Below are 15,811 nucleotides of genomic sequence, written 5' to 3'. Positions count from 1 at the left end.
AGTTACTAAACACTTTCTTATATATCCCCTTTTGCTCTCTTCAGTTTCCGCAGTCTATAAATTAGGGTTTACACAAAGACAGTGATTGAACTAATATCTCACTAGACATTTTTAATGTTATTATCACCAGCTCTTTGCTGATTATTGATTAGATGTTGTTGTTTGTCCCCTCTCTAGCTGAGCTCCACTGTGTGGTCCCCACAATCTGTTGAGTTCAGCCTCCAGCAGTACTGCCTCCCCTTCCTTCGACTCTCTTGTCTTCTGCAGCATCACCTCTATGGGGACAACCTCTCTGGCTGCTTGGTGTGTAGTCCTCAGTGCCACAATTCTGTTTAATCTCAGATCTTGGGTTGTGTGTACGCAGTTATAATCTCTTGAGACTGTTGTGTGTGGGCGTGAAAGGAGAGACAGCCATACATGAAGGGGTCGTATTAGTCCACTGAATAAGATATACCAACCAAACCACCTGCTTGATTCACTTTAAAGAGAATAACCCAAGAGAGTGGAAGAGGTGGAATTTTAGCAGAATACACTAACATTTTTAAATTATGGGTTTCTCATTAACTTGATGAGAAGAAGAGTAGTTAGTTGATTACTAGCTTTCGGACCTATAAGTCCCTATTCATATTGACAGTAACGAATGATTAGCAAATCAGAACGGAATCGTTACTTGAATTGTTATAGTTGCAGCTTTCGTCAGAATAAACGAAGTACTATGATGTTGTTTGTGATCTGAATGTTATGGTTCGCTGTTCCTTTTTTTGGGTTTCATCTGAGAGTTGTTCAACTTTCCACTGACTCGTTCATGCTGTCACTGTATATAAGGGTATCTATCTATCTATCTATCTATCTATCTATCTATCTATCTATCTATCTATCTATCTATCTATCTATCTATCTATCTATCTATCTATCTATCTATCTATCTATCTACTATCTATCTATCTATCTATCTATCTATCTATCTATCTATCTATCTATCTATCTATCTATCTCTCTCTCTCTCTCTCTCTCTCTCTCTCTCTCTACTTACTTGGTTGTGACTCTTAAATCCTGTTTACATTCTCAGGAGCAGGAAGAGTTCTCATCCTTGGCCCTGTGCTTGGGTCTCGTACCTGCATCCTCCATGGTTTCAAATCCTGTGAACAGTGCCTCATGTTTGGAGTGGGCGGTCAGCGCCTTCGACATGATCACACAGTGGTGTGCTGAGGTCAAAGGGCTTTCTCAGGTGCAGGCAGAGCAGTTGCTGGTAAGTGGGTGATATGTCGGTGTTCATTGAGTATTTATTTCAACCAAGGGGGAGAGGGGGAACAAAACTATGTACTTATAAAATATAATATAAAATTTTTTTCTTAATCCCTGCATACTATTTCACCTATTGCAGTCCATTTGCATCGCCACTATAATGCGATTTGTTTTGTGGGTTTTACAGAATACTGACTGTAATACCCACGCATGTGGGAAAAGGAGCTGCAGGAACCAGTGCACTTTCTAACTGTTTAATTAATGGTTGAAAAAGATAATGACATTAAAGCCCAAGTGTCATCCCTATAAACATTCTAAAATAGATATTGTAATGAAAAATACATATTAACATACATTATTAACTTCAAAGTCTTTATGAAAAAATAAATGTGAGCGGAGAGCGCATCATCCATGCGCAAAGTTGCAGAAGTGTCATTCTATGATATCCAGGTGGTCGCCATATTGGCTGCATCCTCCGTCCGTGACGTCACCTGGACATTCGCCAATGAAAACATGCGGTGCTTTCTAACTATGGGAGACAAACGCGCCCCTTCTGACACGGAACCTCTTTTCGAAAAGGAGAACACCACACAACCGAGTGAAGTTACCGGGGCAATATTACACTATTGTTTCGAGCCCTCGGGCAATATTACACTATTGTTTCGAGCCATATTCAGATGATATGCGATCACAGCCAAAACGCATCCCCGTCCGATCCACATCCGCTCCGGAGATGAGCCATTGCGGCTCATCGCAGCCGGCCGGTGTGGCTTATGACGGAGCCGAGCCGTGCTGCTTTAGGGGCTTGTTCACAGATGCTGCAGTACGCGTTGAGCAACACAGCCATCCGAGGCGGACATCGACATATTTCGTACGCGGATTTTTTGTTATGTTATGAGAGACGGGTTACGTGGTCCGCCCCAAACTATTATTTTTTTTAGTAGCTGTATACAAACCGACCTGTCATTCGGAACCCACGAAGCTTTCGTCCTCCGCACCCGTGCAATCCATTTTTCACAACGAATTGGGTGTCTTGCAAACTTATGAAGGGTAAATCCATTGTCCCAAGTGTGCAAGCAATGTCCAGCAATGCAACGAGCCGGCATTTTGGCTAACGCGGAGGAACAACGAGCAACCTTCCCGGGGGTAAAACTAATGGAAACAAACGAGTACACCTGGGGGCGCCGCTGTCCTTTATGTCACTTCTTGGTTTTCTTGAAAACAAATCCCTCGAGAGGATTTTCATGGCGGAGTTACAAAAAGCTGTATACGTCAAACTCATGTTTTGTGGTGAAAAAACACATGGGCACATATTGGCTGACGTTTTTTCATTAATAACATACTAAAAATACTCAATTTCATGAAAGTCACCCTTTAAGCACACTCATGGGGAAGCTGCTGTTGGCCACAGCTCACAACCAGACACTCACACAGATTTTCAGTCCCTCGTCGTATGACACCCCACTAGGCTTCGCCTCTTAAAGGCATATGGATGTACATAGCCACGAAAGTATGTACATCCATCCATTTTCTTAGCCGCTTATCCTCACGAGGGTCACGGGGAGTGCTGGCGCCTATCCCAGTTGTCAACGGGCAAAAATATGTAGAGGATTTTCTAAACATATGATTGCTATTTGTTTCAGTAAATCTATGACATTATAGAACAAGTTTAAAATTGTTTACAGCCGAAAGAAGGTGTAAACTTTAAACTAAAACCAAATTTTCATTGATTGTTGGTGGGTCTGGAACTTATTCCAGAAGAGGGCTAAGCAAAGATACACTGTACTGTTATCTTATAACATAATAGTTTTTCTTTCAATGTAATTTAGTAAAATAATCGTATGGAGTATGTAAATTTGTGATTTACTTTTAAAATTGGACTTAAATTGAATTGCTTGACTGAGATGAGGTCTGACAGTGAGGAGAAATAGAAAAAAAAAAAATCCAGGACAAAATATGGACCCACCTAAATGCTTCTCTCTTCCCATCTCATTTATGTTCTGTGAAGACCTTACTTGTCCAGGATCCTCAGTGGGCACTGCCCCGCCTCCTCCAGCTGCCTGACAACTACAATATCATCTTCCAGTACTACCACAGGAAGGCCTGCACTGTTTGTAAAAAAGTGCCAAAGGACCCTGCGCTCTGCCTTGTCTGTGGTGCTTTTGTCTGTCTCAAGGGGGTTTGCTGCAAGCAGCAGGGTATCAGTGAATGTGTTTTGGTAAGTTGTGTGGTCATAATTCTACGAAAAATTGTATTTACCCCCAAATTGATGACTTATAGTTTATTATTTAATACATCTTGTCACATATAGCACTCCCAACACTGTGGTGCTGCTACTGGCATTTTTCTACTGATTAACGCCTCAGTCATCATCATCATCCGCGGACATCGCTTCTGTCTCTGGGGTTCTGTTTACCTTGATGCCCACGGGGAGGAGGACCGCGATTTACGGTACTGCCCACACGCACAGCTATAAAAAGCCTTTCAAACTTAGTCACGAAAGATTTACACTTTTGTAAGTCAAGGTCCCACTGTATGTTTTTACATATAACTTTGTGGGGGGAAAAAAAACTGTAATACTCTTGTTTGGATTTTTTTTTCGCCCAACTTCCCTATTAGTGCAGATTTCAATCTTGTCTTCTTCCCTGCCTATTGTTTTTCCTCCCTACAGCCGTGGAAAACCTCTTTTCTTGTGTGAAGAAAGATATCGAGTGTTGGAGCAACAGTGGGTTTCACACACCTTTGACCACATCAATAAGCGCTGGGGGCCTCACTATAACGGACTCTAAAAAAAAAAAAAAAAAATCTGTTAAAACTGCAGCCTGTCACACACAAGAAAACCTTTTGCAATTTGAGCAGTTTTTGTCGGTGTGTTTGACGCATTTGACGAAAACGTCCACTCAAGGTATCTGTGCCATGACCTCAGTTTGTGTGAAGTTTGGTGTACAATCACGAGCCCCAAGGATAAACGTTTTTTTTGTTAATTTATCATGTAGTTTTCGCCAGAACCCCCCTCCTTCCATAAACAGAGACACACACAGAAACACAGTTTGGGCAACAACAACAATTAAAAAAAAAAAAAAAAAAAAAGCAGTGCTATCTTTCCCGGAGATTTAATTGGTTTGCAGTCGGCTGCAGAAGACTTTCGTATTTATTTGGGTATACATAAATATATATGACATGTCTATCGCTGATTATCCCTGCAATAATGCACCATTTATGATGAAAAAGCATATCCCTCTTAATCATGGTTCTGTTATGAGTTTCAAGCTCCTGACGGGTGCAGATGCATTACTACTACATGACATCAACACACTATAGAGTTTTTTGCAAAAGAGCAAAAAGGCTCCTTTTATGGGTCTAGTTGCAATCCATCCTCAGGAATTTTTTTTTTTTTTTTTTTTGCTGTTGGAAATAAGTTTTAGATATTTAAATAAATGCTGCTGCTCATTGTTCGAGTAATTTTAACTTTTGTGAAGGTTTTGCGCGTTGAGGTTTCGCCTGGATCGCAAGGAACGTCAGCTCAGACTCTCTTGAATGTCAGAGGACGCGTGCAGTCACTTTATTACACTCACTGAAGTTAACCACGCCCTTCTTGACTTGGCTGTGTGAAGTAGCTCATATGCTCACAAGTCAACACGGGAAACACAATGAAGGTCTGTACCCCAAATACAAATAAGTTGGCTGCATCTTACAAGGATCTCAAGTCCTCCATGGTTCTGTGTTCATTCCATCAAATGGAAAGGAAGTTGATTTAGACAAATGTTTAAATCTGAATAGTTTTCTCGGGGCCTATAACTATGGAATTGTGACTGTGATGACTATCTCAGACTCATTTGTCATCTGGCTGTGACTTGGAGGTGCATTCCAACGTTACATTTGGACTTATTTTTTTACATCTTGAGTACCCGCTTTACACTGTGCATGACATCTTTTGAGCCGCTTTATTTAAGTGTCTTAGCTAATTCATTTGTTTTAAAGAACTTTTGTTTTCTGGAGCAGAGAGTAAGCTCATCCCGTTGTGCCTGTGAAATGTTTTGATCGGAGTGAGGATAAAGTAAGCGCTAGTATCACCGGTGTCAGACGCCCGGCTGCTGTTTGCAATGGTTTGGTTTAAGTTGACACTTGAAGTGAAGATGAAAAAAAAAAAGAACTTGCAGGAATCATGCACGCTGCTTTTATGTTTACTAAGTTTCACTTCATCATTACGTTTGCAGTACCCACTTTGTAAATGACCGCAAGCAAATAGTCAATGAGTGTAAATTGTGATTGAAAGCTCTTGTGTGTTATCATACGTGATTGAAGAGAGAATACAGTACATTACTGTATGTGCAGAATCAAACTTTCTGATTTTGGCCAGAAAGTATGACTTGGACATTTAATGCAACATGTAATATATGTGAATAAAATACAAGCACAGTGTTCTGTCTCCTTTGTGTCATTACCTTATTTTTAGGGTTAGGGTTAGCGTTTCGTCTGTGGTTTTTTTCCTCTTATGGTTATACTTAATGAGGTTTTGTATTTTAAAAAAAAATGATGCAAAATATTGTTTCGTATAAAATGGATTAGAAGCCAACAGTGGTTAACAGGTGAACATACCAATACAAAAGGAATTTTTGTATTTTTTTTCAGCAAAAGTTGCATGTACCGTTTCAACTGTACTAATTGCACATGGTGGTCGAGCATAAAATTGCAACTTTAACGAGAATCATTAAAATACTCATGCAATAATGAAATGTACCAACATTTGCTCTTCAAATCTCACTTTTCAAAATTATTACTGGCCAAGCAAAGTTTAAAAATGCAGACTCCCCCCCCCCCACACACACACACACTCACCCTTGAGAATTCAATGTAGAGTCAAAGCACAATAAATACAGTAAAGTTATTTATAAACTTATGCATAGAATATAGTTTGGTACCAAGTGCATGTCTACCTTCAGATTGAGCATATAGGTACTGTGCTGATATAGATTATAGACTGCAAAAAATGTGTTAAGACATGATTGGAAATACAGTACTGATATGTTTTAAAATATATTTAGCTCAAAAATAAATTTGGCTCTTGCTAACATTGGTCCCAAAAGCATGGTGTAGCTATTAAACTGCTTGAGATACACCTACACATATATCAAGGTCTACATGGGATGACAAATTATTTTAAAAATACAAATATTCTGCTTTGCAAATTAATTGACTGGAAATAAACTTGTGTAAGGTGGGGCTATTGGTCAATCTGTTACTGTGCTGAACACATCTTTTCCTTTCGGATTGTCCCGTTAGGGGTCGCCACAGCGTGTCATCTTTTGCCATCTTAGCTTATCTTCTGCATCTTCCTCTCTAACCCCAACTGCCCTCATATCTTCCCTCACCACATCCATCAACCTTCTCTTTGGTCTTCCTCTCGCTCTTTTGGCTGGCAGCTCCTTCCTCAGCACCCTTCCACCAATATACTCACTCTCTCGCCTCTGAACATGTCCAAACCATCGAAGTCTCCTCTCTCTAACCTTGTCTCCAATACATCCAACTTTGGCTGTCCCTCTAATAAACTCATTTGTAATCCTATCCAACCTGTTCACACCAAGCGAGAACCTCAGCATCTTCATTTCTGCTACCTCAAGTTCTGCTTCCTGTTGTTTCTTCAGAGCCACTGCCTCTAATCCGTACATCATGGGCAGCCTCACCACTGTTTCATAAACTTTGGCCTTCATCCTAGCCGATACTCTTCTGTCACATAGAACACCAGACATCTTCCGCCAACTGTTCCACCCCGCTTGGACCCGTTTCTTCACTTACTTACCATACTCTCCATTGCTCCGTATTGTTGACCCCAAGTATTGAAGTTGTCCACCTTCGCTCTCTCTTCTCCCTAGAGCTTCACTCTTCCCCCTCCACCTCTCTCATTCATGCACATATATTCTGTTTTACTTCAGCTAATCTTCATTCCTTTCCTTTCCAGTGCATAGCTCCATCTTTCTAACTGTTCTTCCGCCTGTTCTCTGCTTCCACTGCAGATAACGATATCCTCTGCGAACATCATGGTGCAAGGGGAATCCAGTTTAACCTTGCCTGTCAGCCTATCCATTATTACCGCAAACAGGAAGGGGCTCAGTGCGGATCGCTGATGTAGTCCCACCTCCACCTTAAATTCTTCTGACGCATCTACGGCACATCTCACCGCTGTTCTGCTGCTCTCGTACATGTTCTGTACTATTATAACATATTTCTCTACCACACCAGACTTCCGCATGCAGTACCACAGTTCCTCTCTTGGAGCTCTGTCATAGACTTTCTCTAGGTCTACAAAGATACAATGTAGCTCCTTCAGACCATCTCTGTACATATTCCACGAGCATCCTCATGGCAAATAGTGCATCTGTGGTACTCTTTCTAGGCATGAAACCATACTGTTGCTTGGATATGCTTAATTCTGTCCTGAGTCGAGCCTCCACTACTCTTTCCCATAACTTCATTGTGTGGATCATCATCTTTATTTCTCTGTAGTTTCCACTGTTCTGAACATCACCTTTGTTCTTAAAAATGGGGACTAGCACACTTTTCCTCCATTCTTCTGGCATCTTCTCTCCCGCTAGTGTTCTATTGAATAAGTTGGTCAAAAACTCCACAGCCATCTCTCCAAATTGTTTCCATACCTCCACCGGTATGTCATCAGGACCAACTGGTTTTCCATTTTTCATCCTTTGTAGTGCCTTTCTGACTTCCCCCTTAGTAATCATTGCCACTTCCTGGTCCTTCACACTTGCCTCTTCAACTCTTCTCTTATTTTCTTCATTCATCAACTTCTCAAAGTATTCTCTCCATCCATTTAGTACACTACTGGCACCAGTCAACACATTTCCATCTCTATCCATAATCATCCTTACCTGCTGCACATCCTTCCCATCTCTATCCCTCTGTCTGGCCAACCTGTAGAGATACTTTTTTCCTTCTTTCGTGTCCTACCTGGTGTACATGTCTCCATATGCCTCTTGTTTAGCCTTTGCCACCTCTACCTTTGCCCTACGTTGCATCTCTATGTACTCCTTTCACCTCTCCTGAGTCCTCTCAGTGTCCCACTTCTTTGCTAATCTCTTTCCTTGTATGACTCCCTGTATTTTGGGTTTCACCACCAAGTCTCCTCCTCCCCTTTCCTACCAGAAGACACACCAAGTACTCTCCTGCCTGTCTCTCTGATCACCTTGGGTGTCGTCGTCCAGTCTTCTGGGAGCTTCTGGTGTCTACCAAGAGCCTGTCTCACCTCTTTCCGAAAGGCCGCACAACATTCTTCCTTTCTCAACTTCCACCACATGTCTCTCTGCTCTGCCTTTGTCTTCTTAATCTTCCTACCCACCACCAGAGTCATCCTACACATGCTGTTGAGCTACACTCTCCCCTACCACTACTTTACAGTCAGTAATCTCCTTCAGATTACATCATCTGCACAAAATATAATCCACCTGCATGCTTCTACCTCCGGTCTTATAGGTCACTATATGTTCCTCCCTCTTCTGGAAATAAGTGTTCACTACAGCCATCTCCATCCTTTTTGCAAATTCCACCACCATCTGTCCCTCAAAGTTCCTTTCATGGATGCCGTACTTACCCATCACTTCTTCATCGCCCCTGTTTCCTTTACCAATATGTCCATTACAGTCTGCACCAATCACAACTCTCTCGATGTCTGGGATGCTCAGAACTACTTCATCTAGTTCCTTCCAAATTTCTCTTTCAACTCTAGGTCACATCCTACCTGTGAGGCATAGCCACTAACCACATTATACACAAAACCCTTAATTTCAAATTTTAGTCTCATCACCCGATCTGATACTCTTTTCACCTCCAAGACATTCTTAGCCAGCTCTTCCTTTAAAATAACCCCTACTCCATTTCTCTTCCCATCTAATCTGTGGTAGAATAATTTAAACCCTGCTCCTAAACATCTAGCCTTACTACCTTTCCACCTGCTCTCTTGGATGCACAGTATATCAACTTTTCTCCTTATCATCATGTCAACCAACTGCTGAGCTTTTCCTGTCATAGTCCCAACATTCAAAGTCCCTACACTCAGTTGTAGGCTCTGTACATTCCTCTTTTTCCTCTGACGACCGATCCGGTTTCCTCCTCTTGTGTGCTGAACACATGATTTGCCTAATTAATTTTGTTTGTGAACTCTGCATCCTCAATGTAAAAGATCATTTGATGGGTTGAAATGGTTATAAAACAGTTCAGTACCCCCCCCCACCCCTAATAAAAAAAGCACTTCTCGTTGTACAGGAAAAAGCTAATTTTGGGGCAAACATCTTACATTTTATGGCAACTGTCATTTTGGAATTTTGGATGGCAGTGTTTTTGTGAACATTCGGTCATGTGTCAAAAATGTTGCAGTTGAACTTCATGTTGTGAAACGTAATAACTGGCTGCATCTTTCAAAACTAAGCATTCATGTTTTCGCAAAGGCATAGTTTTTGGTTGGTGTAGTGTAAAGTATGCCACTCTGGCAGGTAAAAGTGTTAAATCTTATTTCTATAATAGTAAGTAAGGAAGTTTCTTTCGGCTTGCCCGTTAGGGGTCGCCACAGCGTGTCATCTCAGATGAAATGCTCATATTTGTTGTTGATATTTTATGACACCAGTCAATCCTTCGAGTCCATCCTGATTAAATTTTTCAGGTTCTGAGTGCTTGAAAATGTTAGAATATTCAATTATTGTAATCCTTGTATATTATGCTATATCTGTAAATGGTTGCTCTACTCGTAGTCTTGAACGCATTTGTTCAATCGTTAAGCAGCCTGATTGACGACTACGCCTAAAGTTAAGACTACTCTTATTGTTGACTATGTACACAATCTTTCCACCAGCTTATAAGAAACAAAAATATCCTCTCCCTTATGACACAGCAACTAACATACCTTCAAACAAATTCCACTACCATGTGACTTTTTTGTTTTCTGGATAACTGGGTTGCGCTTTAATAAACAAAAGAGGCCTTGTGGGTAACGAACAAGAACCACACTACCCTTGCAAAATCAGCTAAGAGAGGAATTCTACCTGGGTAAAAGTGGTGACAATTTTGGACGTCAGATGCTCGTTCGGCAATTTATTTGGGCCCTTCCTCCTCCGCCTTTTGTTTCCTGCTAAGGTGAGTGAGCTGATGTCTTTCCCTGGGCAGGTTGGACATGTTCTATCTGCTCAGGTGTCTGTAAGCTCATTATTAATTATTAAACTCCCCGCCTGACGGAAAGGGCAAATCAGTTCGGACATGTCGCTATGGATGGTAAGACTTACTTGAATTTGCTTGTAAAAGGAAGTGGATAAAGTAGTGCATCTTAAACTGTTTTGTCATTCATTTGTAGCGCTCAGACGTGGAATTGAGGAACCAAACCACACAGGGTAAGAATTAAACTTCCTTCTTCTTAGTAATTATTATGTGGTCAAAATGACATCATAGTTCACAAAAAGTAAAAATGCAAAAGAATCCCCCTATTTTTTAAACTGGGGGGGGACAGTTAACTTATTTTATACAGAAGTAATTATTTGAACTATAGATAAGATTGAAGGTGGACTTTTACATTAAGTAGAGCCTATGCTTGGATCTTGAAGTACCATCATAACGATGAACATTAAAATACAGTGGCGTAGTAGGTCAATGTGTTCATCAAACACAGGACTACAGCTTTATTTTTAGTAAGTATATTATTGTTAGCCACTGTAACGTTATGCAGTTTGAGCTTTAGCACGGTTCTTCAATGTAAAATACAATACAGGAATCTTACTCAAAGGGAGAGTCAAAATTGCAAGCAAGATGTGAATGTAGCCTCACTTCACTAGCCCCCCCACCACTGCCCTAAGTCTCTGACTAACATGGCATGTGATTGTATGAAAGTGCGATGTCATGATAGTCACAGAAAACAGGAAAAAATTGAAGTGCTAGCAACATTAAGCTAGCATTAGCACTGTACACAAGCGGAGATTACCTACGGTTGCTAAACTGATATCCTGACTTTTCTTTTGTAATTGAGTGTTAGTATGATGCTCAATGTTAGCAGTTTATAGTTTTATTTTTTTTGTAATGGACAAATTAGATCAAAAAGAGGTGATTAACATACCTGCAGAGTATAAACTTTACCTGCCTCTACCCGCTTCGTCTCAGCTGCCTGATCGTCCCTCGTTGGGCTTCTTTTAGCTATTCTTACACCCAGTTGTCGGTTGGTACAGGTTCACTCCGATCTTTGATTATTACTATTAGAGATTTTGTCTCGCCCCTGGCACAATGGCTTACAAAACATACAAGATGGGGCAGAAATACTGTCATGTTATTGACTGGTTAAACAAAAACAAATTGAACTAAAATGTATTGCACGTAACGGTTAAATAAAATTGGAACTAAATAAGTTAAAACACTGACTTCTTATAGATTAGATGCAAATGTTTTTAACTTAAAGGTTAAATACAACTGAACTGTGCTTCACCATTGATTTTTATGCATACCACTAGAGGGAGCCTGTGGAACACTGGTAATCCTTGGACCACACTTTGAAAATCTCTGGTGTTATGAATGGATGAATGGATGGATGCTGTAGTGACAACAAAAGGCCCTCGATTAAAACCTTTTGTTTTTCAACAAATTTATGTCACTGGTCGCTACCCCTGTACCTCATTTCAAGTTGTTCAACAGCGCAATATTGTGACATCCAAATTGCTGGATGTCACTCCTTTTGCCTGACTGCTTACAGTTGGGCACTTTTTTTCATTTTACACTTTGCTTCGGAAAAAAGTCTTTGCCTGTGCTCATGTGAGTCTTTTCGTTGTCCAGGGTGACAAGGGCAGTTTCCTGCAGCCTTGCTCGTGGCTGCTTAGGTTTACCGCAAAGCCTCTTCATATCCCCTTAGAAAGGATTATATAGTTCACGCACCCCCCCCCCCCCCCACCACCACCACCACCACCACCGCCGCCGCAGCGTCCCCCCCACAGATTTACCAGCCAGTTTACATACTGGTGTTCCCATCAGGCCTTAAAGGGAAAGAGGTGGAGAGAGCAAGGATAAAAATTCAATTTATCCACCTGAACCTGGCGATCATGAGCACTTCACTGGCCATATCATTAGGTACAAAAATAATGTTTAAAAAAATAATGCTTTTACAAAGATGGTGATACAGTAGTCTTTTTGAGTCCATTGTACTCAGCACTGTGACCAAGTCAACCATTTTTAACAGTTTGTTTACTGCTGCTGCAAATATTCACTAATAAACTGAAATGTGGGGCTGCATTGGGCCCTTGAAGGAAGGTAAACAACAAAAGGTAACTTAAGCTCGACCATGTGGGGTCACCGGTGTCACGTCCTCCTCAGTCAACTGCTTCTGACTTTTCCCTTTCAACCACATCCGTTACACTTTACTGCTAGTACAACTTCACAAATGGCAGCTATGCAAACAAACAAATAAAAAATCCAATCTATATTCAAATAAAATAGTTGACATCACTGATTTAGTGCACTGACAATTCTAGACATGTGCTGATAGAGTCCAAAGAGCTAAATGAAATAATTTTCATGGAGGTTATTGATCATCGTCATTATGCATACTGTACTGAAAGAACCAACAGTATATTGTACAAACTGTACTTTGGGGCGGCACGGTGGATCAGCTGGTAAAGCGTTGGCCTCACAGTTCTGAGGTGCCCGGTCGATTCCTAAACCCACCTGTGTGGATTTTGCATGTTCTCCTCATGCCTGCATGGGTTTCCTCCGGGCACATCCCGAAAACATGCAACATTAATTGGAGCTTCTAAATTGCCCCTAGGTGTGATTGTGAGGGCCGCTGTTTGTCTCAATGTGCCCTGCGATTGGCTGGCAACCAGTTCAAGGTGTACCCCACCTCCTGCCCGTTGACAGCAGGGATATAGGCTCCAGCACTCCCCGTGACCCTGGTGAGGATAAGCGGTGAAGAAAATGGATGCCTGGATGGATGGATGTACTGTTACCTCTGCTACTTTAGACGAAACCAGCAGAAACTCCTGTACCTTCATTTATAAAGCAATGCGTGATAGAAAAATATAATTTGAGTAAATTCTGCCAAAATATTTTTCCGTCTGGTGTAAATATCTAGTGTAGGTCTCCTGGTTGTAGAGGCCTCGGTGTTGTTGTTTTCCATATGAACAATTTTCTCCGTCCCTGCAGTCTGATGTTCGTAGCAATACTAATGACAAAATGTATACAGCATCAATCATAATTATGATTAATTTCACGATGTTTTTGTACATTATAAATATAATCTAGAACTGCACTGCATCATATGGAACTGTGCCTAATAATTTGGCCCCTCTTTGAAAAAAACAACCACAAAAAAATTGTACATATAATTTGACAAATAACGAATAGGGTTTTATGTTTGGGTCATTTTCATAAAATGTGATTACTAACAGTAACAACATGGGTCACTGAAATTTTATTTTTTAAATTGATGAATTATGCGAGTTTGAATTTTTGCAGTTTAAAAAAAAAATCTAGTCATATTTTTCAAAATTTTAATGGCAGAATGTGTTTACAGTTAGGCGTTGGAATTGAAGTTTTATGATTTGCTACATGTTTTCAGAAGATAATGATTACGTTTTGGGATAGACAGGATTTTTATTTCCATTGCTTAATATGCCTTTTCCATAAGAAAATACCACAAATCCATTTTACTGTCTTCAGACTGAACTGAAGTTCCGGGATGAGGAGGCCATTCTGCATTCATACAGTAGCAGACAGGAAAATAAATGGTCATATTTTTAAGATATCTATCTAAGATATCTATATCTATAAAAGTGGTGCAACCGTTATTACAATTGTATAAAGATAGTAGGTCTACTACGTTAGCCATTTATTTATGTGTCCACAGTTTAAGGCCAAAAACACGTAAACTTTGCAAATCACAATTTTTGTTCTGCTGTATGTCTTTACTATTATGTATTTTTGTCTTTACAGTTATACAAGAAGGGTACACATGTACAGTATCGTTTGTAATATAGTGGCTGTAGTTTGCACTGAATCACACTCAGAATAATTTCCAAACATTTTCTTCTTTTATCTGCATGAGATAATCTTTTGTACTCGATTTCAATAGAGAGAGACCGTTGATACTACAGTGGATCATTACCAAAGCAAGCAAAACATGTCACCTTGTGAAATTAAATAACATGCCCCCCCCAAAAGAAAACAAAACAAAAAAAAAAAGCGGGAGGGGGGGGCTTTATTTACACAGGGTTGCCAGATCAGAAGCAGTCATGCGTGACCTGGCAACTCGCATTGACTTCCTAGTTACCTGCGGGCAACCCGAGAGGCATCATATCTGCGGCCATTATGAGAGCATGCACCTGCCGCTTGAATATTTTAACTCTGCTGCAGATCAGGTCACAAATTGATGGTGAATTATTCATCTTGATAGTTTAGTATGAATTGGTCTGGATCATTTTGGAGTGGGACACTTTCACAGACGCAGGTACGTTGGGACTTGTGTTTTGTAATTATTCTAAGCTTTTGTGCGGATTTTCAGGATGTCTTATGCAGGATCATAAACGGCCTTTATTGAATCAGATACTACGGAGACAATGGTTGCAGTCCTCTATAATGCATGATCTTTACCTCAAGTGTTGAACATCTTTTGTTCACTCCCTGCAGATTGATGATGTCGTGGTGGAAGTAGATGCAAAAGCAAAACGGGTAAACCGGCTCGCATTTTGTTGATTGATCAGCTATTTGTAGAGCATTTTTTTCCACAGAGTGTTTCAAGGTAGACGATTAACTTTTTTAAGCATTGATGGATAACTTGAGATGAAGCAGGATTGCAGGGAATTATTTAAGTGCGGACTGCATCAATATGCGAGTTGTTGCTCCTCGAAGGACACCATGAACGATGTTTGTTGGACTGCTGCTGCAGCTGTGCCAAAATCCAGGAGGTGCATCTCCACCGGAATTCATAGTACGACTGGCCAATGAGTCTTTTGAGGATTGATATCTGTTCCCATCAAGCTGTCGGGGTCACGCCGCCTCTCCCGGATTGTCCACACAAACATCCCTCTCCTTCATATCTCTTGGGACTGTATATTCCTGTATGGGATTACCACATGGCAGTGCCGTGTAGCGCAAAATCATATCGTCCGTGGTTGCACGGGGCCGCGTTGACCTTTCAAACTTGGCATCATTGCTTACAAACAGATCAGCACAACAGTCTGATTCATGCCGGTCCTCTTTACATGGCTGTTGATCATAAATCATTCCCGCTGGCATCGTCAAAAACCACGGTCCTGACCTTTTTATTATGCCACAAACTGGTATCGCGTAAAGCAATGTTTTTACAGAGCAGCATGGAAACAAAAAAAAATAATAATTGCAAATACATTTCACCATTCCACTGAATGCACTTCTAATTAGTGGGAGGCCTGCAATTGTTTCTCATCGAAGAGCCAATTTTGCGGATTGATTCCCGACCATCAGGGTGATGTCGCCCATGGCGTGCATTTGGAAGTACGAGAGCAAAAGGGAAGACGGAAAACGCTTACATTACCAGTGTTCACAGGGAGGGGTGAGC

The 15,811-nt window shown here is 40.9% G+C and overlaps 1 protein-coding gene across 5 annotated transcripts in view; it reads left to right on the top strand.

The window, feature by feature from the left end:
• Window positions 1-15,811, top strand: part of LOC133511831 (E3 ubiquitin-protein ligase ubr3) — a 141,040-nt gene that overhangs the window by 38,655 nt on the left and 86,574 nt on the right. For 3 of the 5 annotated variants that reach the window (XM_061840803.1, XM_061840802.1, XM_061840804.1), the window contains exons 35-38: window positions 178-303; window positions 1,070-1,249; window positions 3,254-3,463; window positions 3,557-3,696. In XM_061840803.1, coding sequence (XP_061696787.1) covers window positions 178-303; window positions 1,070-1,249; window positions 3,254-3,463; window positions 3,557-3,696 — 656 coding nt within the window. Of the gene's footprint in view, window positions 1-177; window positions 304-1,069; window positions 1,250-3,253; window positions 3,464-3,556; window positions 3,697-3,916; window positions 5,668-10,415; window positions 10,519-10,597; window positions 10,635-15,811 lie in introns of those variants that run through there. The other 2 variants (XM_061840805.1, XM_061840806.1) reach the window with 2 other exon arrangements.

This window comes from Syngnathoides biaculeatus, chromosome 14, assembly GCF_019802595.1.
Source record: "Syngnathoides biaculeatus isolate LvHL_M chromosome 14, ASM1980259v1, whole genome shotgun sequence".
NCBI classification, from domain to species: Eukaryota; Metazoa; Chordata; class Actinopteri; order Syngnathiformes; family Syngnathidae; genus Syngnathoides; species Syngnathoides biaculeatus.
The sequence above is the reverse complement of the archived record's forward strand: the minus strand, read 5'-3'. Positions and strand labels throughout refer to the sequence as shown.